Genomic DNA, 27,100 nt, shown 5'->3' with positions numbered 1-27,100 from the left:
CCTGTTCAAGGCCAGCCTGAGCAACTTCAGGAGACTGTCTCAAAATTAAAATTACAATGGGTTGGGAATGTAGTTCAGTGGTAGAGTTCTTGCCTAGCATGCTAGAGGCTCTGGGTTCTATCTCCAGCAAAACACACACACACACACACACACACACACACACACACACACAGAGAGAGAGAATGTTAAATAATGATAATAAAAGTAATTCAAAGGAGAATGAGGAGTGGATCCTCTGTCTTATTTATATCATCTGATAGAGAAGATTCAAAAGGGAGTATTTAATGCCAAGAACCAAATATGGCCTTAGAGAAGCATGAATAAATCACGTCCTAATTTTTACCTCATGGGAGAACTTAGCTGGAGAAATAATATGCTGGACTGACTGGTATACTGTGGCAGAATCCACATATGCCTACTAATATCTACTTCCCTGTTTTCCTCAGGACTGGAACTCCTGAATGTCTGTTGATTATATTTCTTAATCTATGATAGGTGCTACTACATGACTATCATTACCAATATGAAGAAGTGATATTCTTTAAAGTAACCAAGTGTCCTTTCTCTTACATATTCCTATTTTCTTGCTGATGTGGATGTGATGTTTAGAGCTTGAACAGCCAATTAGATGGTGAGGAAGGGATAACAGTATATTTATGATCCAGTGTATATTTGCACCTGCCTTAAATCATTTTGAGGGTGATTTCAAGGGGTACATTTTGCATTTATACAGGAAAATAATGTGTTTTTTTCCTTCCTTCCTTCCTTCCTTCCTTCCTTCCTTCCTTCCTTCCTTCCTTCCTTCCTTCCTTATGTAAGATACATAATTAAAATGGTGGAGAAACAAAATAGAGGAGCTAAGGACCTGGTCATAGTGGAGCCACTGTAGTAGAACAGACTACCTACTTACTTAATTTTGATGAGAGAAAAGCAAAAATCTATGTTTCTAATAACTTACCTAGTAATGAGTATAAGAAAACAGCCAGAGGTAAGACTGACTTTTTTTCCACTAATTACTTATTTTGTCATTATGTCATTTTTATTACCCATCACTGAGTGATATAGATGGATTTTTGTTGTTGTTGTTTTGTTTTTTACAATGCTAGGGATTGAACCCAGGGGTGCTCTACCACTGAGCTACATCCCCAGAATATTTTTATTTTATTTTTTAAATTTTGGAACAGGGTCTCACTAAGTTGCTGAGGCTGGCCTCAAACTTGGGATCTTCCTACCTCAACCTCCCAAGTGGCTGGGATTATAGGTGTGTGCCATGGGGCCCCGCTGTGACATGATTTTAAGTTGGCTGAAGGATGGGGTTGGATCATCAAGACACCATAAGCAAAGTTCAGTTGTTACAGAATTCTTGTAAAAATTGCCCCAGCATTCCTGCATAACTGCAGCCATATATGGTCACAACCATGGCTGTAGTTGTTTCTTGTTTTTCCATAGGAGAAGAACTTGTATTTATCCTGAATTTCTCTTTATCATTTGAGAGCATAAAATCAAAAATCCTCTTTCTTCATTCGAGCTAGATGTTTGATACAAAATATATAAAACCTGTGGACAGCTGTATTCATGGCTGTGGAGTGGTGAGGACAGCCTGCATCTACCCTCTGGACTGTTCTGATTGATCACTGCTGATGGAGGATGTTGTGGAGTTGAAAATGGAGCGGAGTTTCCCCCCCTCTCCACCCTTACCCAGTGGCACAGATTCACGGGGTCTAAACAAGTCATTTTCAGGCTACCACTTGTTCCCCCTATACCCTTAGGGAAGATAGAGGGGCGCCTTCCGGACAAAGACTTTCCCACTACTCCAGCAGTATTCAGGGAATAGAGTCCATCGTCCTAGCAGCACGAGTCCTCAGCTGGCTAGACAAGGGATGGAACTTCTGTTAACAGGTTCCAACAGTCAGAGCAGCCCAGACCAGTGTCTCCAGGCTGTCTCAGGAGAACAGCATCAGTTCACATTTTCTTGGGACTGCTGGTTATGGCCCATCTCATAAGAAAAGTTCTGTGCAAATAGGAACCTGGTAACTTAATCTCATCAAGAATAGTGCGGTGGGGCTACACATTCAATGAGAGTGGCTAGACATATAGGGATGGGGTTGGTAAAAATAACCAGTGTCTTTAAAAACAAAGATAGGTGAGATGGTGGCACATGCCTGTAATCCCAGCAGCTCAGGAGGCTGAGGCAGGAGGATTGCAAGTTCAAAGCCAGCCTTAGCAACTTAGTGAGGCCCTAAGCAACTTAGTGAGATCCTTGTTTCTAAATAAAAAGGGCTGGGGATGTGGCTCAGTGATTAAGTGCCCCTGGGTTCAATCCTCAGTACCCAAAATTAATAAGTAAAAGCCAACTGCACATTTATTTTTCAAACTAGCCATAGCTCCTGATTGCAGATTATTATATTATAAAAAGGTTGCACAGCCAGCTTTATGTCCAAAGCCTACATACTTCACTCACTTTAGGGCACAATCTGGTAACCTAATGGAGAAAATTCTTACCTGGAAGGTCGTAAGCTCCACAATATAATTCACCACCACAACTAGAGAAGTGCTATTACTTACGAGTGAAGTGCCATTTTGGAGTTGGCATCTGTTTGTTTTACATGGCACAGTGTTGGAAAGTCTTTTCATCTCTTGGCTTACTCAAATACAAAGTCAAGGATGGGGGAGGGGTTCCAATGACGACTGGTCTAGAGGATGGCTGGCCTCTTTAGGCATCATTCACTAGACTTAGGATAGTAAATAAGTTTGAGCTCACCTGTCGACAGTTGGTAGTGTCTCCTAGAAGTGTGATAAGGCTTCAGAGACTCAGTGATTAAGTGCCCCTTAATCAGGCTCAGGAAAAGGGAGCACCATTAGTCATGTCTGACAGGCAAGGGTAAGGGAAAGGTGCAGAGAGGTGGGTGGGATGCATTCTAAGTAACGTATTTCAACAAGCACATCCCCTCACATGTATGTGTCCATGAAATTGGATGTATCATATAATCACTGCCAGATTGTATTTTCCAAAAATAGCCACACTATTTCATATCTTACATGCTCTTCCAGAACCTAGCCAAGCCTCCATCAAGGAGTGGAATTTATGTCTCCTCACCTTGAACTCTGGGAAGGGGGTTGTGATGGCCTCAACTAATGGAGTGTGGTGAAAGTGATGCTAAGTGAACTATGAAGCCAGGCCATGAAAACACAATGTGGCTTCTGTCTATTCTCTTGGAATGCTCACTCACATTTGGAATCTGGGCACCATGCTCTAAGGAAGTCCATGTCACATGGTGAGTCACCAGAATCTCAGGTCTGGGTGAGGTACCAGCTATCACCTAGTACCTGCACCTGCATCATGCAAGTGACAGCTTCAAAGCAGATCCACCAGTACTAGGTCAAGCTGCCTGCCTGATACTGCATGGAGCACAGATGAGCCTCCCCTACCAGGCCTAAATCACAGACACTTAAGCAAAATAAATGATTATTACTGTTAAAAGATAAGATTTTTTTCACTGGTTTGCTAGGCAGCAGTAGACAACTAAAATTAATAAGGTCAGCCAGGCAGAAGCCATGACAAGTGAAATTGTTTGCATCCATACAAAAACCTGGTAGAATATCAATTAATTGAAAGAAGACCCTGAAGACAATAGTGTATCAATAGAAATGGTACATTACCAACACTTAATGTACAGAGGACAATATTATAAGGAAAAACATGATTACTAATGACTCTGAATTCAAAGTGATTTGGAAGAAAAGAAACAAGATTAAAAAAAATTTGAGTGATAAAGAAGGATGAGACTCTGAATTTGGAAAAATGTGAGGAATGCCCTACCAAATTAATTTTGCATATATTTTTTCTTTCAAGGATATGCAACAGTGATATAATAATGAAAAATTACAATAAAAATTCTATTTAAAAGAATACTCAGGAGCTGGGCAGTGTAGCTCAATGGAACAGCATGCACTTAGCAAGTATGAGGCTGTGGATTTGATCTGGGCCCTCCACACACCTTGAAAACTTCAATTAATATAAGATAATCACTGGGGCTGGGGATGTGGCTCAAGCGGTAGCGCGCTCACCTGGCATGCGTGCGGCCCGGGTTCGATCCTCAGCACCACATACCAACAAAGATGTTGTGTCCGCCGAGAACTAAAAAAAAAAATAAATATTAAAAATTCTCTCTCTATCTCTCTCTCTCCTCTCTCACTCTCTCTTAAAAAAAAATAAGATAATCACTAATAAGAAAAGCACTGTTATAGTTTCATTGGCAACACTGTTTTGCTCAGTGGTATAGGACAGTTCTATTGGGAGGGAAAAAAATGGCAGAAAATAAACTTTTTTTAAGTTCAATTGATTTTTACTTTTATAATTATGCCCACAAAGCTGTCCTATAAAACATTTTGGGAACTAAAAGTTAGTTTTCTGAACTTAAGAGTCCAAACAAGCAACTTAATCCTTAAGCCCTGAAATCACATGAATTTTTACATACTGTACATGTTCAGTGGCTGTGTTCTCTTGAAGGGGTTGAGGAGAGGAGGATTAATGAGTATGTCATCCATCAGTACCTCCCCAGGCTTAGCTAAGGATGTGGGAATAGAAAAGAAACAAGGTGAACCAAGAGGTATTTGTTAAGCACTTATAAAGCACAAAGAAGTGATGGTGTTGGCTTTATTACCACTGTTAACAGAATCAAAGCTTCCATAGGATTCAAAAAAAAGTTTATTTATGAAATATATTTAAAACCTTTAACAAAAAATAAAGTTACAAAATCCCCGGTCTTCTAGATCACATCATCACTTACCACAGTAAGTGACCAAATCTCACTAACTCAACTCCCATATTTTAAGCAAAAAGAGGTCTTTGTAAATCACAGTATTTCATCTTATGAGTTATACTACTGAAAGCAGTGACATAAATCCAGTTTGACAGTGCCATTTTTGATACATCATAAAATAATATTCTGTACAGAAACAGACACTAAAATCTCTCAAAATGTATCTACAAAGGTTAATTCAGAGTAGTTTTTCTAAGGCAAGCTGTTTTAAACCAGGTGAAATGATTCCTACAACATAAAACACCAAAATGCAACACAAGTCTAAAGATAAAATATGGAACTCAGGGGATACAGAACAAATTTAAAATATATTTAAGTATAAAGAACTATGAATTTTGATTTTTTAAAATATATTTTATGTTATTTATTTAGAGTGTGTGTGGGGGGGGTCTCACTATGTAGTCCAGGCTGGTCTTAAGCCTGAGCGCTCAAGTGATTCTCCTGCCTCCACCTCCTGAGAAGCTGGGACCACAGTTGGGTGCCAGGGTGCTGGGCTCTTGACTTTGATGGCAAAATAGAGAGGAGAAGAAAAGAGCTAGTCCTGGAGATGTGGTGCCCCCAGATCCAGCAGCAAGCTAGTGTCCTGTCAGGTCATCAAACATGCCCACAGAGAGGCCAGAAACTGGCCTGGAGGTTTATGTCTGGGGCCTTTACTCGTTAGCCAAATCCAGCATTGTTCAATGAAGGTCAGAAGATCTCAGAACATATTCTGAATTCTCTTGAGGCCTTCTGGAAATTTTCAAGTCCCAAGTCTTCACATCAAATTGTCTGGAGTTTTGTAACGATGAGGACTCTCACTGTCTGGTCAAATGAACTACAGATGCACAACCCTCTTTTGTCTGGACTCCAGTCCAGACTTGAAATGGGCTGAGTAGACAAGGTGACGTTCTGCAGAAGGCTGACAGAACCTGCAACTCCCATCTCTACTCCCTCGGAATCTTTCTTTGACCGCTGAACAGGGTATTCACTGAAAACAAGATCAAAGAGGGAAGAAAAGACAAATCTCCACATTCACCATTTTAGTTTTTTACATCAACTCCAATGACTCTACTTTTATTTCTCAGTTACTTACTAACACTTCAAGAATCTTTCCAATATTGAGATGTAAGCAAATAAAGAGAAGATACTTCAACCTCAACCCTGTTCACAAAAAAGATTATTTCTATTAAAAACTTTTAAATGTCATCTCTGTTCTGCATTTGCTATATTTCTTTTAATATGAAAGTTGTAGGTTATCTACCATCTTCAGTAAACTGAAGATGGTATATAATCTTTCATTGTAACTGGAATTATCTCTAAACTTGAACTATACATATAGGCAAGCAGCACATGGAAAGACAAGATTTGTAAGAACATTTGCAGAACTTCATCTAAACACCTCCAGAATGGAGAACTGACCCCACTTTCTGAGCTCCATCATATAGATCCAAGCCTAAGGATCTTTTGTGTACCATTTCCATGGGAAGGAGCTACTGGGGAGAGATTTTAGACCTAAAAATCATTGCTTCAGAAAAAAAAAAAAAGAACAATTTCATAAAAATACTTCTTGATCTATATTTGGGAGTGGTGGGGGAGAAATCCCTTCTACTAAGAAGATGTGTTCTATTGAATACAGGGGGACTCCTCCTCAGAAGGCCTTTTAAAGCCTTTTTGGTACAACAGGACTTTTTATTTGATAAACTCTTAAAAAAAGGCCCAGCGCTTAAGAGCACAAAGCACATCAGAAGCAGAGCAGAAATCAAGGAAGAGGCTACAGGCAAAAAACCTACTATTTCTTTCTCTCAAACTTTACATGTTATTTTAACTAGAAGATATGAATAAACAGTTTAAATATAGACTTTTTTCACATGTTTCTTGGCAAAGGCTGCAGTTATTTACTTGGAAAAAGGTACAGAACCACCGCACCCTGCTTGACTCCTAGCAGTTTTTATCAGATCTTTTAAAGATTTGTTCTAAAGTGTCCATATTATCTATTAAAATTTTAAACATATATGTGTTTCAAATACTCAAAAAATCAGCATGTTGATGACTATTCATTCAAGATATAAATTTCAAATAACTAGATGAGTTTCTCTAGGAAACCTTGGTTAAGTGCTCAATAAATATTTACAATTTAATTGCACTGCTATCAAGGCAGATTGGCAAATGGAAATCAAGATAAACACTTTACTTAGGCCAATTTTCTTTGCTGGTACAATACTTCATAGCAAAGCTCCAAACCACTTGAAAATTAGACTAGACACTTGATATGGTAAGAATTAATGTTCATATTAAGATGAATTTAAAATTCTAACTCCATACAGACCCAACTTTACTGATATAATTAAATCCTTTATAGTAAAAAATTCTAGTTGCAAACATGTCCGTGTGTGGATACAAAGAAAACTGGTACTTTCTTATTCTTCAGGCGAGCAGCCCAAAGAGTTTGGTCTTCATGGTGCTATTGTATAGCTTAACTAAGTGCCTGGCAAAGCCTAATATGGGGTAGCCTGCTTTGGAAGAATCTTGGAAGAACAGTGGGCCAAGGTCCTGGGCAAATTACCAAATGATCTGTCCATCTGACATTCCCCAGAACGCCTAAAACTTTTCTTCTGTCTTTTGCCCACAGAAACCTATTGTTTTAGTCAAAAGCATTGCTTTGGGATTTTTTTTTTTTTTTTTTGCCAGTTATATCCCTTAAATACTTTAACAAGCACTTTCCAATTAGAGCCCTGTTCTTCTTTCCAGTTTCTAGAAGGAGCTAATACATAGAAAAGGATTTTTTATGTGAAAGTCTCAGACATTGAAGATGGTGATTTTCTTCTTACATTATTAATCAAACTTCACTTATGGGCTTCTGTTTTTGCTTTTTACTTATTTATTTTTAGAGATGGAGGTCTTGCTGGGATGGCCCTCAACTCCTTGGCTCAAGTGATCCTTCTGCCTTTGCTTCATGAGTAGCTGAGACTATAGGTGCAGGCCACCATATCTCACTTGACTCCTAATTTTTATCAGACCTTTAAATAAGTATCTAACATGGTATCTATTACCTTACGACCCTAGGGATTCTCAAGGGACAGTGCATGGTCACAGCTCTAATCGTAACTCTGCATTTGTCTATGTAGGCAGAAAGCAAATTTAATGACAAAGTTTCTCCTGGAAATTAATCAGGAGCCCTGGGCTCTTGTTTTGGTTTCATCTCAATGATGTCATATGAATTTAGGCAAATGAATTATCAGGATCTAAAAACTACAAAATTTAATTCTATTCCTACCTTATAGAGGTAGTGTCCTAACAGAAGAGGATATTTGACAAATTCTTGAGTCAGATTTAGATATATACATACATAAATACTGTTCCTAATCTGTTTTGTGTATAGAAGGCACAATATGTCAAAAGAAGGCTAACAATTATTAAATGTAAAATAAATACATCATTTAAAAATACTTAGAAAACAACAGTTATGTAACACCTTGAATGTTTAAATCATATCAAAATGAAGTCAAAGGAGGAAAAAGACAAAAAAGTTCAATCTAATCCTACTTTACACCCACAAGTAACTTAAAAAGGAGCAGTGTGCACTGCTAGACTTACTACTTCCAGAGGTGAAGGCTGCCGGCGCCTCCAGCTGTCAGAAAGAGCTCTCTGTTCTGCGGCAGGTGTCGGACCTGCCATACGGTCGATTTATGGGCCTAGACAGGATGAGAGGCACACAACTGGTTTATACACTGCATGGCATCCTAGATGAGAACCTTGTAAACAAAGAATTTTTACTACCATAACTTCAGCCGTTAGAACAGGAACTAAGGTTATTTTCTGGCACATCTCTTTATAAATGGCTATAGAACTTTATAGGAGTCCATCAGAAATTAGGAAAAGCATCAGTGTTTTTTTTATTGCTCTATGGAAAAAAGTTCTAGTGGATTAAAAAATATATTAAATCAAAAGTTCATTTAGTTTATAGTAACATGCATTATCAGAATAAATTTTATATATCTAAAAATCTCTTGTTACATTATTAATCTTCTTACATTATTAATCAAACTTCATTTATGGGCTTCTGTTGTTGTTGTTGTTTCCTAGGGGAAAAAAGTAGCAACTGATTTTTTAAATAGACTTTCATTTTTGAGAGCAGTTTTAGGTTCCCAGCAAGACTGAGCAGAAAGAGTAGAGTTCCCATTTATAGACTAAATTTTAATTCTTGGTTCCAAGAGCCCTATCTTCAATTTACTCCCATTTGACTTGTCCAGTCTTCAAAATGAGGACCATGAGGATTTATACAGTGTTTACTGTCTTAAGAAGCCAAGGCCTTTATCAGTCTCATTAAACAAAAAGAAACATGACAACCCAAAGGTTAAGGGTTTGTTGGCACCTCAACAGCAGCCAGTAAATCAGTCCTGGCAATGCTATCTATGTTCCCTGCGGGGGAGCTTGAGCACAGCAAGAAGGGAGGAGGGAAAGAGCAAGGGATGAAAGAATGACTTCAGCTTTGCAAGCAGTGGGGCTGGCGGGCCCCATCTAAGCTAAACTCATACACTTCACATTGGTGAGGGATCAGACTTGACATTTATATTTTAGTAGTCTGTGGAGGGCATTACCATTAGCAGATAAAAACATATATCTCAAAATACACACTTTAAGTATATGAAAGTCCCCAAGTGATAAGGTTCAAGCTGTCAAAACTTAATAAAATTTTACTTTATAGCTTAAAGTTCTGTTTTTTCTTTTAGAAGTTGAGGAAAAATACAAAAGAGGGGAAATGCCCTCTTAAAATACACCAGAGTCATTTATTTGACAGATTTAGCAACTATTAGATTAAATAAGCATAACAAAAAATTTTTGGAGAGGACACTACTATTTGTAGATAAGGAGAAATGGGTTGCCAGCTGTATATGGACAATTTAGTGAAGTGCTATATATTGTGGATAGACACTTAGTATGTTCTGAAATGACAAAGGAAATGCAATATTATAATTTATGGCTCCCTTGTTAAGAACTTAGCTCATTAAGCAGTTACAGTAGTTTATACACAATAATAACTGTAATCACAGATAGACAAAATAGGAACGTTTGAGAAATCCTACAGAATCTACAGTGAAGGAAGAGGAAGCCAGGAGGTGAACTGCTCAGCAACTTGTACATTTTAATCTTATGGAAACCACCGGTCTGTTGATCTCCCTTTCTTTTTATATCAAGGAAACTCAGAGTCATATTCTCAACACATCTCCTGCAAGTGACAGGACATTTCAGCATGAACTTTATGTACTTTCTTTACTTCAGAGGTTATCTTCTTCTTTTTATCAGTATTTTCCATTTATCTTGCTTCCCTCTTCTATTTTTCCAATGCCATAATACCATGTTTCCCTTTAAGCTACCCCAAATATATGGCAAAGTAAAAAATCAATAAATTAAATAATTTTGAATATTTGCTGTGGTCCAATGACAATCATTGGTGCTTTAAATAATTTCATTTAATATAGTAAACTAGAATATAAAATGTGATAAATGACATAATACATATATACTGATATATTTTGAAAGGCAAGCCATTAGGTATTTATGCAAATATACTTATTAGAAAACACAAGGTTGGGTTTTGTTGATCACATTCCTAGTTTTTTTTGTGATTGCTCCTAAACTACAAAAGTAGATTCCTATCTGAAGACTTTATTATAATCTAGAAATCTAAAGTTGAGACACTCTAGGAAAGTACTCTTCACATAAAAAAATTTGTCAAGATCCCACAAGAATATAACAAAAATAGCTCTCCCTTCACATAAAGACCTGGAGGAACCTTGGTGACTAATTGTATTTATTCGTCTAAAACAAGTTATTATTCCACTTCAGAGAAAGACATTTCCCCCATATTTACCTTTTCTGAGACAGAGGCAAAACCCTTCGTTGGATGCTGTGTTCTCATGTCAAAAACGTGGAACTTTCCTTCTAAAGATGTAGCTACTAATTTATTCATACTTATGTCTTTTCTGTCAAACTCCAGGCTGCATACCTGAAAACAGAGAACACTTTATTGGTAGGTTTGCTATTATTCAAGAGGCTCTTTTAAACTAGGTTAAACAGCTTTACTAATATAACATGATCAAGTAAAAGCATTTAATCATTTCATCTACTGCATGAATACATGAAGTATTTCTATTATTTTAAAAAAATGCTTCTCTGTTAACACAATCAACAAAACCATCTTGGGTTCCCATGGTCAGTGACTGCATTTAGACAATCAAAATGTAACTTTTTACATTATTTAACACAGGTCAGCCAGAGTTACCTTTAGAAAACAGGAAGGAACCATGTTTTCCAGTCAAAGTGCACAACTCAGGAACCAAAATTCCAAGGCAGTTGGGGATGCTGTTATTATTTCAGAATTTCTGATATTAGCAGACAACAGGGCTCTTACTTGCTTATTTTAATGTCATACTACATGGCCTACAGATGGGCCCTCTGGGGCTGGTGGACTCCCTGGCATTGTGTATACCATATTTGAGTATGCATGCATTTTCTGAAGAAAGGATACATGATTGGCATTAGATTCTCAAAGGAGTTTGGCCCCAAAAGGTTAAGAATCATTGGCAGAAGAGTTGACTGAGATAGGTTAAGAGAGGTGTTTTCAGAACTTCACAGTAATTCAAGGTGGACAAAATCATGCAGAGAAACTAAATAGCATCAGAAGTACATTACCCCATTTTTAATGTTTGTCTCCCACCGAAGTGACATATTTCTGAGATCAAACAATTTGATATCCCCATTGTCATAGCCAGCACAAACAACACGTTCCTCTTGATTATAAGCATTGCCTAGAAACCGAGATACAACATTTCAGAGAGTCTGGCATGATGGTAGATGTCTGTAATCCCAGCTACTTGGGAGACTGAGGCAGAAGGATCATAAGTTCAAGACCAGCCTAGGCAACTTAGTGAGGCCCTGTCTCAAAATAAAAAAGTAAAAAGAACTAGGCACATTAGGCACATTGCTCAGTGTTAAAATGCCCCTGAGTTAAATCCCTAATACAATGGGGTAAAAAATATGTGTGTGTGTGTGTGTGTGTGTATACGTGTGTATATATATATACATTTATATATATGTATTTATGTATATACATTTATATATATGTATATATACATTTATAAAGAAAGAACTAAATATTTATATGGATATATATTTAGTTATTTATTTATAAATGCTAATTTGGAGGCTGCTAAAAATTATTAAGAAACTACACAAATAACTTATACCATATCTAATTTTAAAAAATCACACTGGGTGGAATCCCAGTTTATCAATCCTGACAGGCTATCAAGATTATTTATTTGGTATTTAATATTTTTAAAAAGTTGACTCATTAAAATTCTATACTTCAGGGGTACATGAAAAGGTTTATGAAATTCTAAGTTGAAAAAAAAATACCCTATACTATATCTGCAAAGTCTAATAGACCAACTACAGTTCAAACATAGTAGAGTCTGGGAAGACAAATGCAGCTATGCTTCTAATGCTTTCTTCAGCAGTAACTATATGTGAGTGTAAACAGAAACTATTTGAAACTTATATGTTTTGCAAAATGTTGTTCTTGTGTTATTCTGTCTTTGCAAGGAATAAAGCCAAGTAGGCTGTAACATATGTTTAATATTATAGATGATCACACCTGAAATAAGTTCATAATCTAGTTAAATTCACTATGCGAGGATCCAGTTTTATTTTATTTTCTTCTTTTGGTACCTCTTGCTATGAAAAGAGTGACAAGGGAGAGGTGGGCTACCTGGACATTTTATCCCAATGCCTTCATTCTGTACTGCCTCCAACTTCCTCCTCAAGAATTGCAGCCCTGCATTTCCCTCTGGATGATACACCAGCATCTTAACTCATAATGTCCCAATCAGACCTCACCATTTCCCTTATAAACCATGCCACCCCTCTGGAACTTTCCATAATCAGTCTCAAAATTTAGTCATTTTGGACATAATTCCTTTTCTTGTTGCTCTTATCCAAAAGATTGTCATATTCTATTTGTTCTACCACAATATTATCTTCTGAATCATTCCCTCTGCTCCATTCTTACTGCTCCTAACCTCTATTTCCTGGAATACTGCACTCATATCCCCAGCACCACTCATCTCTACCATCAGACATCACCAGTTAATATTTTTAAAGCTCAGACCACATCTCATCCATGTAAAAACCTTCAAATGCCTACTATTACCTCCAGACTATCAAACGCCTCTGGCCACAATCAGAGACACCTGGAAAGCTACGACCACTGCTATTCTCTCAAGGTACTTTCTTGGGCACTATCCAGTTATTCCCCATGCTTGAAATTTCCTCCCAATTTCAGTGGTTAAATCCTGTAAATCTTTAGTCTGAGCTAAAAATGTTCTTCCTCCCCAAGAGTCTCTTCCTCTGGATTCCTTCGACATTTCCTATCCCTCTTAGGATCTTTTATTACTGCTTTCTTGTACTGCATTTAGTAAGGATGTCATGTCCTCTTCACTGAACTGTAAGCTTTTTATTTTTTTTCTTCCTGGTACTAGGAATTAACCTAGGGATGCTCTAGTTCTGAGCTCTTCCCCCAGCCCCCTTTTACCAAAAAAAAAAAAAAAATATTTTGAGACATGGTCTCACCAAGTTGCAAGGCTGCCCTCAAACTTGTGTTCCTACTGCCTCAGTTTCTTCAGTTTCTTGTAGCTAAAATACATGCTTGTTCCACCCCTGCATGACCCTAGTGCTTTGCACATACTTGTCATTCACACAAAAAAATTCTCAAGGCAGGCATGACGCTGTACGCCTGTGGTCCTAGTTATTGGGGAGGCTGAGGCAGGTTAAAATCTAATGTCCTTTTATGTCCACATTGTACTTATGTCCCTAAGATCAACAATAAAAAGGCTTTCATGGATCCAAAGATAATAACATACCAATTCAAAAATAATCATTCTAAATGCTGATCCTGAAATTTCCCTAAGTATATATATCTTTTAAGTTTCTATTATTGCTCACAGTTATTCTCATACAATAATCTTTTAGAAGTTGGAAATCTAAAATTTTTCTAACTAAATAAGTCTAATTAAAAAAAATTAAAAACTGAAGTGTTCATATATACTGTCAAATCCTACTTTTTATCCCTGTTATCTCTAAAGGATTAAACTAAGTAAAAGCAGGAATAAAATAGAGGATCAAAACTAAAATTGTCACATGTCCTTTTCAGTGTTCAGTAAGAAATCAAAAACCAAGCCTCAATTCATCCTACAAAGGCAATATTAATATATCAATAATGAATAAATGAACAGTTATTGAATTTTAAGAAATAATTTTGTAATGGCACGTATTTTCTAGAAAATAAAAAATCCACATAAGATGTAAGATTTGTTAGGTTATCATTTGCATTTGAGTTTCTGCTTAGGCCCATTAATAGTAGTAGTTTCTAAATTAGGTTAATATCATCTAACTAAACAGAAGCACATAATAATAATAATGGAAAATTCTTGGAACATTTAATAATCTGAACATAATTCTAAACACTTTACATGTATTAACTCACTGAACTCCAATCTTACTAATTTGTATAAATTAGTAGCTTCTCCTATTAGTTTCACTTTGTAAAGGAAACAACCATGGAACAGAGTAATTTGGTAGCTTGCCCCCAAGCCACACAATAAGTAACAGAAGGAAGATTCAAATCCTGGCCCTGGAGGCTGACATTAATCACTATATTTGCCTCAATAAACCATCAGAATAACCCACAAAACAAACTATTAAGGGGCTACTGGGAATTTTCTGAAGCACTGGGCTTTTTTCCCTTCTGGACTTCAAATGTGAGAGTTCTTCAACGATTTACCAAATGCCACAGTCCAACAGTCTCTCTTGTTTTCTCCCTGCACAGGCTCCATATTTGCAACAGGATCATCTTTCTGCCTTGGGTCCCATACCTTCACAGTTCCTGTCATGAATAAAAAATCAGTTGGCAACATTAAATAGTGAATGATCACATTTTCTTTCTGTATTCTCTTGCAATGGCTTCCTGGGTACATAGCAATATTATAGTTATTAAGATATCTGAAAAAATATTCACTTTTTAAAAATTCATATGGTTAAGTTCTATTTGATGAGAAAAAATAACACATATGTTACCGTCTGACATAATTTCCAAATTAATGAATACACAGAAAACCCAACAATTGTTCCTAAGTTATCTACAAGTTATGACTGATAACACAAACACAAATATTATGTAATTCAAACCAAGCCTTATTTTGTTTGGGCTTAAAACTGATGTATTATTTATTCAGAATAATACCAGTGTGGTTTTCATTTTTATTTTCCCTTACTATCCATATAACCTTTGACATTTTTTTATACAGAAGAATAAGCACTAATTTTTTACATCCAAGGTTTTTTATATGTGTTTAGGCTACTATTTCATATACAATTAAGTTTAATTTCCCTGGAGCAATAGTGAAAAGGGAACTATAAAGTAAAATTAACAAATATTTCTTCTCAATTTAATTTCAACTTCCTCCTGTTAATTCATATTCGAGGAAGTACTAACCAGTGTCACCGCTTATAAGAAATGCAAATGCATGAAATAAAGTGCCCCCAAAGGCAAGTATTGGGGGAGAAGAAGAAAAGGGCAAAAAATTCTTCAAAGGAATAATAAACTCAGAAAGGGGGAAGATAGCCTGCTGGATTTATCTTCAGGGATAAAATTGGTCATTAAACGCCTCCAATAAGGAGGAAAAAAATTCCCATAAATATCACAAGAGATTATCATCTTACTCTACAGGGTTTATACAAATTAGTAAGATTTATAGTAAATTTGCAATAGTTAAATTAGCAAAGAACATAACAAAAATTCTTAAACTAGTAAATAAATGTAGAAAGCACTTATACAAGTTGGAATGAAGTGCCATTTTCATCTATAAAATGAGGGGGAAAACAAAAAGAAAATCAATGCCAGTAGGATAAAATCAAAATCTACCTTAATCACTATAGCTGACAATGTAAACAGGTACTTTGGGAAGTTTGACATCAAATTTTAAGAATCATAAAATATGTTTAATCCAAAAGAGTCACATACATACCAATAAGCATTTCTTATTATTTTTATGTCACTCTCTTAAAACAATAAACAAAACACTTAAAGCACACTGAATGCTTTTTAATAGCAGCATGGTTAAGTACACTATGGTAAATCCAAACAGAGGAATATTACATAGTCATTAAAATAATAATATGGAAAGAGCAACATTTGCATATGACACATAATAGCTTATAACTATGCAAATTATATATTGTGGGAGACCAACCTTGCACGTGACTGGGTCACACTCCCCGGCTGGGTGCTGAGGTGCTCAGTCACAGAAATGTGGCAGAGCTTTCCCCACCCTTCTTGGGTTGTAGGGTCAGTGTCCCGTGCATGGGTGTTTATTGCTACAGCCCCATGGGTGAAGCTGTGCTCACCTGTTCCTTTGTAATATAACCCCTTGCCCTGTTTAGGATAGAATCTTCCATGGAAGTGCCTTGTGTGTGCCCCCTTCTCTTACTGTGCCCTTGGGTGTGGCCTACCCAGGTGTCAGTCAATCTGCTGCCAGTGGACATCATGAAGATAGACTCAACCCCCTGAAATCTGACCCCTTGCCTCATTTGAATAGCTTCTCCTCAATAAAAGGGTTCAGCGCGTGCTCTCGCTCTCTCTCTTCCTTAAGGTCAGAGAAGCCGTCACAGCGACCCCAAAGAAAAAGGTATTTGTGTCTCTTGTGTGGTTATTTCGTGCAGCCCAGTTAGCCCGGTTCAACTGGAGTGACCCCTGAGCCTTTTAGTCACAAGAACTGAAACCCGGAAATATATAAAACTGAAAAGGAAAAGAAAAACCTAATAGTGGTAGTAATGTGATAGACTGTTATTTTTCCTTCTGTTCCATGATTAGGAAAAAAAAAAAAATTGGTTTCTAATACACAGCTGCCCTCACATAACTAACAGAAAAATCACATTTTACTTTTCTTTTAAAACAATTTCGTCAGTTTTGAGCAGCCATTTAAAAACTTGCCAAACCAACTAGGCTACCAATCTCTCCTGGAGCCCCTGTGAAAGCAACAAAAACTGCAGATTCCATGAGACTGGTTCAGAACAAGTTTGAACACCAAGAGATCTGTCCCCTGTCAGCACAAGCTGCACAGGTGCCCTTGAAGCTCTCCCAGTGCTCAGTGGATGGACTGCAGAACTTCAGTTTTCCAGCAGCCGTCAATATGACAATTTTCACAAGTACTGATTCTGCTTTTTAAAAAAAGAAAATGAAAAGCTGCCACCCACAATATATCGTCAGCTGCCTCAAAAACCTGTAAAGACATTTGAATCCTTCAAGGTTCAGAGGAAACTATCATTGTTAGTAGTTGAATTATTCAACACTAAAATAGTACGTGCTATGCCTCTATCTTAAAATACCAGAAGTCTGAAACAGCTAGGGATATGCAGTCCAACTTGCTTATTAAAAATGTGGAAGCAAAACTGTTAGATTTAGAGGATCAAGGTGACCAAAGGGGATTTCTAGGTAGAGATAATATACTATTGCACAGAGATCTCCATTTAAAAAAATTTTTTTAAATTCATAGAATACATTGACTCACCATCTCGGCTTCCGGTCACAATTTCGGGTGCTCCTTCCCCAATTCCCAGACCACCTATACCGTCTATAGTATTTATAATTTCCTTATGACCTTTTACAGAATACACTGGTATCTCTGGAGCTTCCAAATTCCTAAACAGAAAACATAGCTTTTTACTTAGATCACATGTCCCAAACATTAAGTCTTCTACTAAATTATAAAATGAACACCATACTTAAATTTTTGTTTTAAAAACAAGGATTTTGCTATATATTCAAATTCTAAATTTCCTCTCCACTTCAGGTTCTTTCAAGCCCCCAATGAGAAATGTCATTATTCAACCTGGAATTTGAATTCTTGAATCTTCTCTACTTAGTGTTCTTCAAAGATGACCTATTTAGGTCTTCTACAAATGAATTATCAAGTGTGCTTGTTAATAAATGCAGACTCATGGGCTCATCCCTAATTATCATTAATCAGGATCTCTGGGACTGGATCCCAATCTTCTAGTTGGTATACTGCAGTCTGATAACCACTGCTTTAAATCTAGAGTAAATTCAAAGTGATTTAAATGCTTCCAAAATAAGTCTTGGTAGTTTGATCTTGAGACCCTTTCAAAGGATAAATTAAGAGTAGTGTTCACTTTGTGTATGTTCCTCACTTTATAATGTATTCTCACTGAATGCCATACTTATTTTCATCCAGTGACATAGTGTTTAATGGTTCCTTATGCCTGTCACAATAAATATATCCCACCTGGCTGCAGTTCATCTATTCATGGTTAGTGCATAAAAAGGCATCCAGATACCACCTACCACGTGTGCTTATATCTATACTAGCTGGCTGGGCCATGATTGGCTAGCCAAGATTATGCTCACACAAACCTTTATTGCCTCCCTCCATTTCCCTCTTTGTTTTGCTTTTCTATGGTAGCTTCTTTCCACAATTTACTAAGAGTACGTCAGTTTTCAGAAACTTATATTTTTTAAAAAAGGCAAGTAACTATTTATGAAAAGTAATTTCAATTTATTATTAGATTAAGACAAGTAAAATCTCACTAAAAAATTTTGAGCTAGTTAGGTGTTGTTTAACTTTTATACCATCATTATGAAAAAATCAAGAAACTAAACAGGATTGTACTTCCACTTAAAAGAACAGTTTTACAATTTTTACAGACTTTAAAATGTGACTTGTTTTAAATTTGAAATTAAAAGACATCAATGAAAATAAGTTGGTAATATTTGTACTCTGTTAGGGAGATGTTTAACCATTATGTTACATATTCTTGTATAGAAATATATTTATTTAAAAAACTAGTCTTCCAATTTCTTTGAAAGTACATGATACAGTATGTAAAAAATGAAAAATAAATACTAATTACTAAGCAGTTAAAGCAAGGAGAAATTAGTTTCATTCTGTTTTATGTTATGATTTTAAGATAAAGTAGCACATTCTAAGTGAGAATAAACAAAGGACATATTAGAAAACAGAATGAAGGGCTGGGCACAGAAACACATGCCTGTAATCCCAACCACTCAGAACGTAGAGGCAGGAGGACTGCAAGTTCCAGGCCAGCCTGTGCAACTTGGTAAGACCATGTCTCAAAAAATTAAAAGGGCTAGGAGTATACCTCAGTGGTACAGCATCCCTGGGTTCAATCCCCAGTACCACAAAAAATAAAAACAAAACATGATGTGAGAAATATAGATTTTCCTAGAGCATTATTTTACAGTTTAAATAATCAAAATAACAGATTTTCCTGAAAAGTAATTAAAGAGGAATTTCAATTCATTTAACTATAAATATGAAAAAATAGCTCTAGGGAAGACATGAAAAGTAAAGGCATTTAACAACAATTGTGATTATGCTTGTTCAAAACAGATTTATCTTGAGTTGTTCAACAGATGTGTTCCTAAAAAGTTGTGCTTAGGTGTTAAAGCATAAAAAAAAAAAAAAGCAAACTTTATGCCTAGCATGTATGAGACCGAGGGTTCAATATCCAGTACCACACACACACACACACACACACACACACACACACACACACACAAAAAGCAAACTTTAAATGATTAAAAATTAAACTAAAACTCAGGGCATCATTCTGTAATGCCAAGTCTTTTGCTGAAATATAAAAAAGATCTAGTTTTTCAATGTTATATATGTGTAATTCTTTTTTACTGTATCCTAAGCAGGAATAGAGCATAAAATGCTAGCAACAAGCAGCATATTACAACAAGCAGCATATTAAAAAGTAAATATTGAAAATATTATTTAAAATATCTAAATGAAAATAGGTTAGAATTTTAAGTGGATTTTCCATGTGAAGCTTAGAAATATATATAAAATAGAATTTCCATACTTTTATAATTAAAATTGAACAAGGAAAGGGACATTTTACAATTAAAATTCCTTCTGAGAAAGAGTAGTAAGACAATCAAGAATGTGCTTATCTGTCTGAATACTGATTAAATAATCTTACCATATATGAAGGTTTCCATCAAAATCTCCAGTAGCTAAATATCTCTGCTGTAAAGATGTTGCACCAAATGTTCCACATTTAATGGGTTTGGCCTTTTCAATCTTGATAGCAGCAGGGAAGAGAGGAAACATTATTTATGTAAGCAGTTATTTATAATCCACAACATTACAGCTCTATTATGGGGTTTAAATAAGACACATAATATAAAGGCAATTAAAACATTTTCTGATTAAAAATTATCATGTTCTTTCTTTAGTCATTTTCTCTAATTTAAAAGTATATAACTGTCAAAGAGTTTTAATTTGCTTTTCTTATCTCTCTAATGAGACATTCAAATGCTGACAACTCTGCCATCTCCACTGGTTTGCAAATATGAGTGTCAGCATTTAATGTGATAGAGCCTCAGTAGAAATGAGACCATAATGGAGATACTATTCTTTCCAGATGGCTGCAGGAACAAAGATATCTCATAGTTTTCTTATAAACTGAAGATGCTTATGTCCCACTTGCTCTGGGAACTTTTTTGGGGGGTGGGCAGGTACAAAGGATTGAACTCATAGGCATTCGGCCACTGAGCCATATTTCCAGCCCTATTTTGTACTTTATTTAGAGACAGTCTCACTGAGTGGCTTAGCACCTCGATTTTGTTGAGGCTGCCTTTGAACTTGTGATCTTCCTGCCTCAGCCTCCCAAGCTGCTGGGATTACAGGTATGAGCCACCAAGCCTGGCTTGGAAACGGTTTAATGCAAAGAAATTTGTACACCTGTGTGTACCAAGACACCACTGTGAGTATGGATTAGTTAATCTTTTGAGAGTTCTTTCAGTTAAAAGGCTACTGTGTTGCATATAATCACATTAGTAAAACTGCTTTTCCTGCTGCTTTGGCCCCTAGAAACTCTGGAATCTGGAATTCGATGAGGCTACTACTGATGCCTGCTCCACACCACACTCTTGTCCTATAATAACAACTCCTATTTATTGACAGCCTCAACAAGACACAACTATTCAGTCTCTTGTAATCTTTCCAATTGAAAATTCTTAATGTTTACAAAGACAACACATTCTCTACAGAATTTAAACAAAACAAAAATGGAGGAGAAAGATGAGTCCTTTTTACATTTTTCAAAAATAATCCTCTTCATTAGAGACCATTTTCTGCATATTTAGGTTTATTTCCTATGCTGAGACAGAACAGACTACTCCGATACTTCACGATGTCCCCAAGAGTGCCACAAAGTGCAGATTCTACCAGTTAGGCACACATCTGACAATTGAAACCTTCCAAAGAAAAAACTGAGGACCAGTCTATTACATAACAGGCATTATATAGACTAGATATTTTCATCTTTGTCACTGAACAGATTCTAAAAGTAAGAAAAGAAGTAAAATGTGTCTATGTTTAAGAGGCACAGGCTCACGGAGTGGCTTCCAAGTCCTAGGAGATACCTAATATACAAAGTGTTTTGAAATCTGCCCTCACCTGTCTGTGACTATGTCCTGCTTCTCCCTTTCTCTCTACTACATTCCAGCCACACCAGTCAGTCTTCCCTTTGTTCTTCAGACACATCAAAGTTATTTCCATGGAAGGTCATCTGCATTTACTGTTTCCACTGTTTGTGCTGCTCTGTTCCCAGATCATCATGCTTCCCTCCTGCTTCTATTCAGATTTCAGTTCAAATGCAACATCCTCAAAGAGACCTTCCCTGCCCCTCCAATCTTAAGTGGAAATCTCAGATATATCTCTCTCTCTCCTTAGTCTTTTTTTTATATATACCTTTATTTTATTTACTTTTATGTGGTGCTGAGGATCGAACCCAGGGCCTCGTGCGTGCTACATGAGTGTTCTACCGCTGAGCCACAACCCCAGCCCTCTACTTAATCTTTATTGCACTTATTCACTGAATTATCTATATCCTTCCTTTCTAGAATGGGAGTCCCATGAGAACAGGACCTTCTCTCATGTGTTGAACACCTAGTTGGTGCTAACCCTTGTTGAATGAAGGTATACATGAACATCTACAAGTCCTTCAGCTCTAGTGCTGGGGAGTGAGAAACCAGTGCTGGAACTAATTTTTTTCCTTCTCTTTTGTCCCAGCAGGTTTTCATGTGCCACAGCTCTGAAGCTGTTTCTGGTAATCATTTATGTACAATCATGAAAATAGCATGCATATATTGAACACCTATATCTAAGGTACTGTTCTAAATGTTCTTCCAAAAGAGACCACCCTTTGTCTTAGTAACACCTAAAACACTGCAAACTAAGTATTGGAAACACCACTTTCAAGAAAAGGAAACAGCTTCAGCAGACTGAGTGACTCGCTTTAAGTCCCAATAGCCAGGTAGTCTCCAAGTTCTTTATTTTAAAGGAAGCTACTTATGACAGGTCTATACGTGAGTTCATTAAATGACAATTTTATTATTATATAATCCTCATTCTATAAACAAGAGTCATATCCCAAATACCAAATAAATGAGCCAGTCCTAAAATGAATTAGTGAGCTAAATGGCACAGGTATGAATTAAACCTACATTCATATTTCTCTGTATTTTATCCTTATTTGTGTCTTTTTTGGGGGGGTGGGGAGGGAATGAGATTTAATCCATCTGTGCTTTACCACTGAGCCATATCCCCAGTCCTTTTTATATATTTTTAAAAATTTGAGACAGGGTCTTACTAAGTTTCTAAGGCTGGCCTTGAACTTGTGATCCTCCTGCCTCAGCCTTCTGAGTCACTGAGGTATATACCACCATACCTTGCTCTCATTCATACCTTTACAGGATCAATATATGATATTATGCTCCCATGTGTTCTTTCTGTCTTTTTGTATCAAAGAAGCACAGTTGTATAGGTACTAATGATCTGTTGGGCAAGAATCAAATTAAACTCAAAATATATTAAAAGCAAATAAAAATATATTAACACCTTGTCATCTGCATGCAGTGAGGTCTGCATTTTGCACAGAAGGGCTGAGCTTGTGAGAAAACAGACTCCTAAAAACAGGCACCTGTTTCTCTTTCCTCAAATATTCATGGAGATCATAATAGCAACTAAACTGAGATGACACTATGGAAACTTATTTTTTATATTTCACAAAAGGTCTCCCTCTCTAATTGTCAAGTATTTTACTTATGGAAAAGAAAATATGCACAGAATTTATTAATGACTTAAAATTTTTTCTTTCCAGAAAACTGACCGGTTAAAATTAAATGGAGATCTATTTGGCTGAAGATTTTCTCTCTCTCTCTCTCTCTCTCTCTCTCTCTCTCTCTCTCTCTCTCTCACACACACACACACACACACACACACACACCCAGTAATATAAATGATTTTTGCTATTTGATACTGAAAAGACAATCAGTGATGGTTTACCTGACTTAGCTTTTGGTATTCTTTGCTACAATGATATGTTAACATGATTACAGAAGCCCATGATCGATAATTCCCATGCAAGCTATTTTTGTTCTGTCTGTGGGTGGGTCTAGTACAGCTTGTCAGTATTTCCTCCTCCACATCCTGGCACTACTTAATTAACATTAAAAGGTTAGTCAACCAAATGCTAACAAGCAATGAATTCAGTTGCATGGGGGCTAAAAAAGCAGAACTTTATTAGGTTACTACTAATTTTTATAGTATAAACATCCACAAGCATGATTCCATTTTTCAGGGCCATCCCTGTCCTTATGGTACTTCTGTGCCAATTAGAAAAAAAGTGGCACTTTATAAACTGATGAAGTCTCACACAGGGAAGACTTGCTGAAGGGAAAAAAGATGAAAACACCGGCTACTCATACTTGATGTTGTACAATAAACTTTTCAACTGTACTTGGAGGTCCTGTACTCTGTTCCCTACCAGTCCTTTGAGTAATGAGACAAGGGTGACATCAACAAAGACTGACTTGCTTCCTTTACATCTTATCTTAGGTGCATAGACTTTGGAGCATGTCTTCAATAGCTCCAACATGATAAATAAAGTATGTTTCCTAATATTTTAATAAATTATCTATCTGGCCCAATGTTTCTCAACTCCAGTAATCATTAGAATCACCTGGCACAAAAAAAAAAAAAAAAAAAAAAAAAAACAATGTCAAGACTTTAGATTAGACTAGATGCAACAAACTACCACTGCATCAAGAATTTTTATGGGTGGGACCAAGACATCAACATTTTAAAACATGCACACTAATAAACAATAACAGCAACAAAACAAACTCAGATGATTCTGATGCACAGTAAGAGGTGTGAATCAAAGAAGCTGTTCTCTTTTCACTATAGCTAAATATAACTGAAGTTCTTGAATGCATTTTTATTTGCTTTATCCTCTTTTTAGGCAGTAGGCTTTTTATGAGAAGAGACTCATCTCCCAAGTACCTTTGGCCCTTTTTTAGCACAGAATCTTGAAACAGAAAGTTCTCAGTAATTGATAGTAGAAAAAAAGAAGATCTAAGGATTAAGTTGAAAAATTTAAAAGTGGTTATACCCAAGATTGAGATTATGGGTGATACTTTCTTCTTTTTCCTATCTGTATTTTCTAAGTGTTCTATTATGAACAGATACTACTTTAGTTTAAAAAATGTGATTTGCTAGAATTATCTAGAAACTTTAAGAGATAAAGAATGCTATTTCACTTGCTGAAATAATTGTATAACTGAAATATGTACAAATCATAATTCTTATTAATAAAAAGGTCACAAGTCTACAGATGCTTTCTGGTTGAACTCCAATTAGCACTTGTTCCTAATACTTCATTTTTAGGTTTCTGGTATTTCAATGTTTCCCATTTGTTCAAGTACCTGGCCCCAACTTGACTAATAATCATTAAATCAATATTGAAAATTCCCAACTTATATCCTATTTATAGACATACGTTCACTCATCCTTTTAATAAATAGTTTATAGAGTAGCTGTGTCTTACAAACCATACTAAAAATACACACACACACACATACATACACACACACACACACACACACACACACATTGTCCAATCTAGTCAGACAGAAATGGTTCAGAATATATATTTCTGCACAGATGATAAGTACTATAGGAATGCAATGTAAAGAAAAGTTACTTTGGGTGCAGATCAGGAAGGTCTTCACACATCAGATTATCTAAAGTGGGCACTGGAACAGCAACAGGTGGCCAGGTATGGTGATATACTAATACAGCAACTCAGGAGGCTGAGACGGGAGGATCACAAGTTCAAGGTCAGCCTCAGCAACTTAGGCAGACCCAGCAACTTACTGAAACCCTGTCTCAAAACAAAAAAGTAAAAAGGACCAGGGATGTGGCTCAGTGGTAAAGTGTCCCTAGGTTCAATCTCCAGTACAAAAAAATAAAAAAATAAAAGAACTGGAAGCTAAGTGATGAAGAACATAAGGAAAGGTGGAAAAAAACAAGCCATGTTTGGAATCTGAGTAGAATTCCTGGCTAGAGAACAAACTAAACAAGAAAACAGGCACTCGGGAAAGTTTAGAGTAGGTAGCACCTCAAATACCTTCTTATCTAAGTTGACCTATCCAAATGGTATTCATCTGTCTCCTTCAAGTTGGTTCTCTTCCTAGCTTTTGATTCCTAGAGTTTCTCAACTTTCCCTGCCCTGGAAGTCTATTAAAACTCTATGCATGCACCTGGTTAAGGCTGATAATTTTTTTATCAGGGAACCAAATCGAGACATTTTAAAAATTGTAAACAGCTATAAGATACTAATTATTAGTCTGGCATGGTATTGTGTGCTTGTAGTTAAAGCTACTCAAGATGTGGAAAGGATCCCAAATTCAAAACCAGTCTGGGCAAGACCCTGTTTCCCCCCCCCCCAAAAAAATTCAAATGCTAGTGTCATTATTCTCTAATTCTTTCATTATTAATCTTTACAAAACTTGTAACTCTGATCTTGCTACACCCTGCAAGAATGTCCTATTTTTCTTCCTTTAAAAAGAGATACATTTAAAATGTTCTACAGATCTTGCAACTGGTTGCTACTTACTGTTCTTATTTCTTAAGGATATAAACCATCTTCCATCACTGAGCTTCCACACATGCTGTTTCCTCTGGAAACGTCATTCTCTACTCTAGTTAGCATCTATTCAGTCCAAATCTGTTTTTATTCTCACAGAACCGTGTTTGTTTGCGTTAGAGAAATCGGTTTGATTTATGCGTTTTGGTTTGTATTAAACTGATTATCCCTCCCCCTAGAAAATAAACACCATGGGAGAGGCAACATTGCCATTCACATGCCTGGGCATACCAGGCACTCGGTTGACTCTAGTTGAAAGAATAAGTGTTAGGTTTCTCTTTCAACTACAATGCAGGTATGCTGGTGCCTGTTTTGGCTCTACTTGAATGAACAGTCATTTCTTACATGTGCTTACTAAATACTCTTCTACAAACAATTGCAAAATGCCTAAAAAGTCCTGAATTACTTGTGAAATCTTAACGTCACTTGGGTTGGCGGGAAGGGGTTGGCAGGGCATGTAGGTAGTAGCCCGCGGATGAGAAGTCAGGACTTGAAAGACAAGCTTTAAATCCGAAGCATTTCTCAATCTGCAATCAGCTTCTTTCGTCCCGCGCAACTCAAGATATGCTTTTGGGGGGCGCTGGACGAAGACTGTGACAAAGAGGAATGTATTCGCCAGGAATGACCCCAGGAGATGCACTCGCCCTCAAAGGCAGTCCGTAGCCTGGAATTAGGTCATCTCGACCGGCACCCACCTCCCGAAGCAGCTTCAAGTCGCCGTGTTGGATCTCGTACAGCTGAATGACGCCAGTGCCCCGAGCGAAATTGCCCATCGTCACAAATTTGGCGCTGCAAGGCACCCACTTACAGTCAAACACCGTGTAGTTGAGGCCTTTCTGGATATGGGCAATGATCTGAGGCTTCTCGAAAGCCGACATAGTTTAGCTGATTTCACTTCTAACAACAGCCACACCCAGACAAAAAACTAACCTGGAAACCAGGCTCCAAACATTAAAGACAGTTTGTCCTTCCCGCTAGCCGTACTTGGTCTCCAAAAGCCCTAACAAGTTGGACATCGTTTTCTCCAAAAAGGACAGATGTATTACTGAGATCGCACGAGACGTTTCTGCACAAACACAACAAATGATTTATCGCTTTTACCAACCATCCTCACACATACACATGTTAGAGATTATTAAGTGGCTTGGCTGTGAGTTGAACGGCTAGAAGGCAACCCTAGGAATCAGGCATATTTTAGG

General features: G+C 36.8%; 1 protein-coding gene across 1 annotated transcript; it reads right to left on the bottom strand.

Moving 5' to 3' along the window:
- Positions 1-4,690: 4,690 nt before the first annotated feature.
- On the bottom strand, positions 4,691-27,073 carry Dnaaf10 (dynein axonemal assembly factor 10). Its single transcript, XM_005322089.5, has 8 exons — positions 26,597-27,073; positions 19,887-19,987; positions 17,429-17,559; positions 14,644-14,745; positions 11,496-11,611; positions 10,675-10,809; positions 8,397-8,494; positions 4,691-5,790 (listed from the first exon to the last, which is right to left on the bottom strand). The coding sequence occupies exons 1-8, from the start codon at positions 26,777-26,779 to the stop codon at positions 5,583-5,585; spliced, it is 1,074 nt and encodes a 357-aa protein (XP_005322146.1). The 5' UTR covers positions 26,780-27,073; the 3' UTR covers positions 4,691-5,582.
- Positions 27,074-27,100: the final 27 nt, after the last annotated feature.

This window comes from Ictidomys tridecemlineatus, chromosome 12 (assembly GCF_052094955.1).
Source record: "Ictidomys tridecemlineatus isolate mIctTri1 chromosome 12, mIctTri1.hap1, whole genome shotgun sequence".
NCBI lineage: Eukaryota > Metazoa > Chordata > Mammalia > Rodentia > Sciuridae > Ictidomys > Ictidomys tridecemlineatus.
This window is presented reverse-complemented; position numbering and strand designations above follow the sequence as displayed.

What these genes read in the sequence shown, in the direction of transcription:
- Dnaaf10 (XM_005322089.5), bottom strand. Translation starts at nt 26,779, where the DNA reads ATGTCGGCTTTCGAGAAGCCTCAGATCATTGCCCATATCCAGAAAGGC. An exon ending in ACTTGAAGCTGCTTCGGGAG is followed by an intron (nt 19,988 to 26,596) that starts GTGGGTGCCGGT and finishes GCTGCTATCAAG; the next exon opens with ATTGAAAAGGCCAAACCCAT. An exon ending in TTGCCTCTGTCTCAGAAAAG is followed by an intron (nt 8,495 to 10,674) that starts GTAAATATGGGG and finishes CATCCTGTCTAG; the next exon opens with GCCCATAAATCGACCGTATG.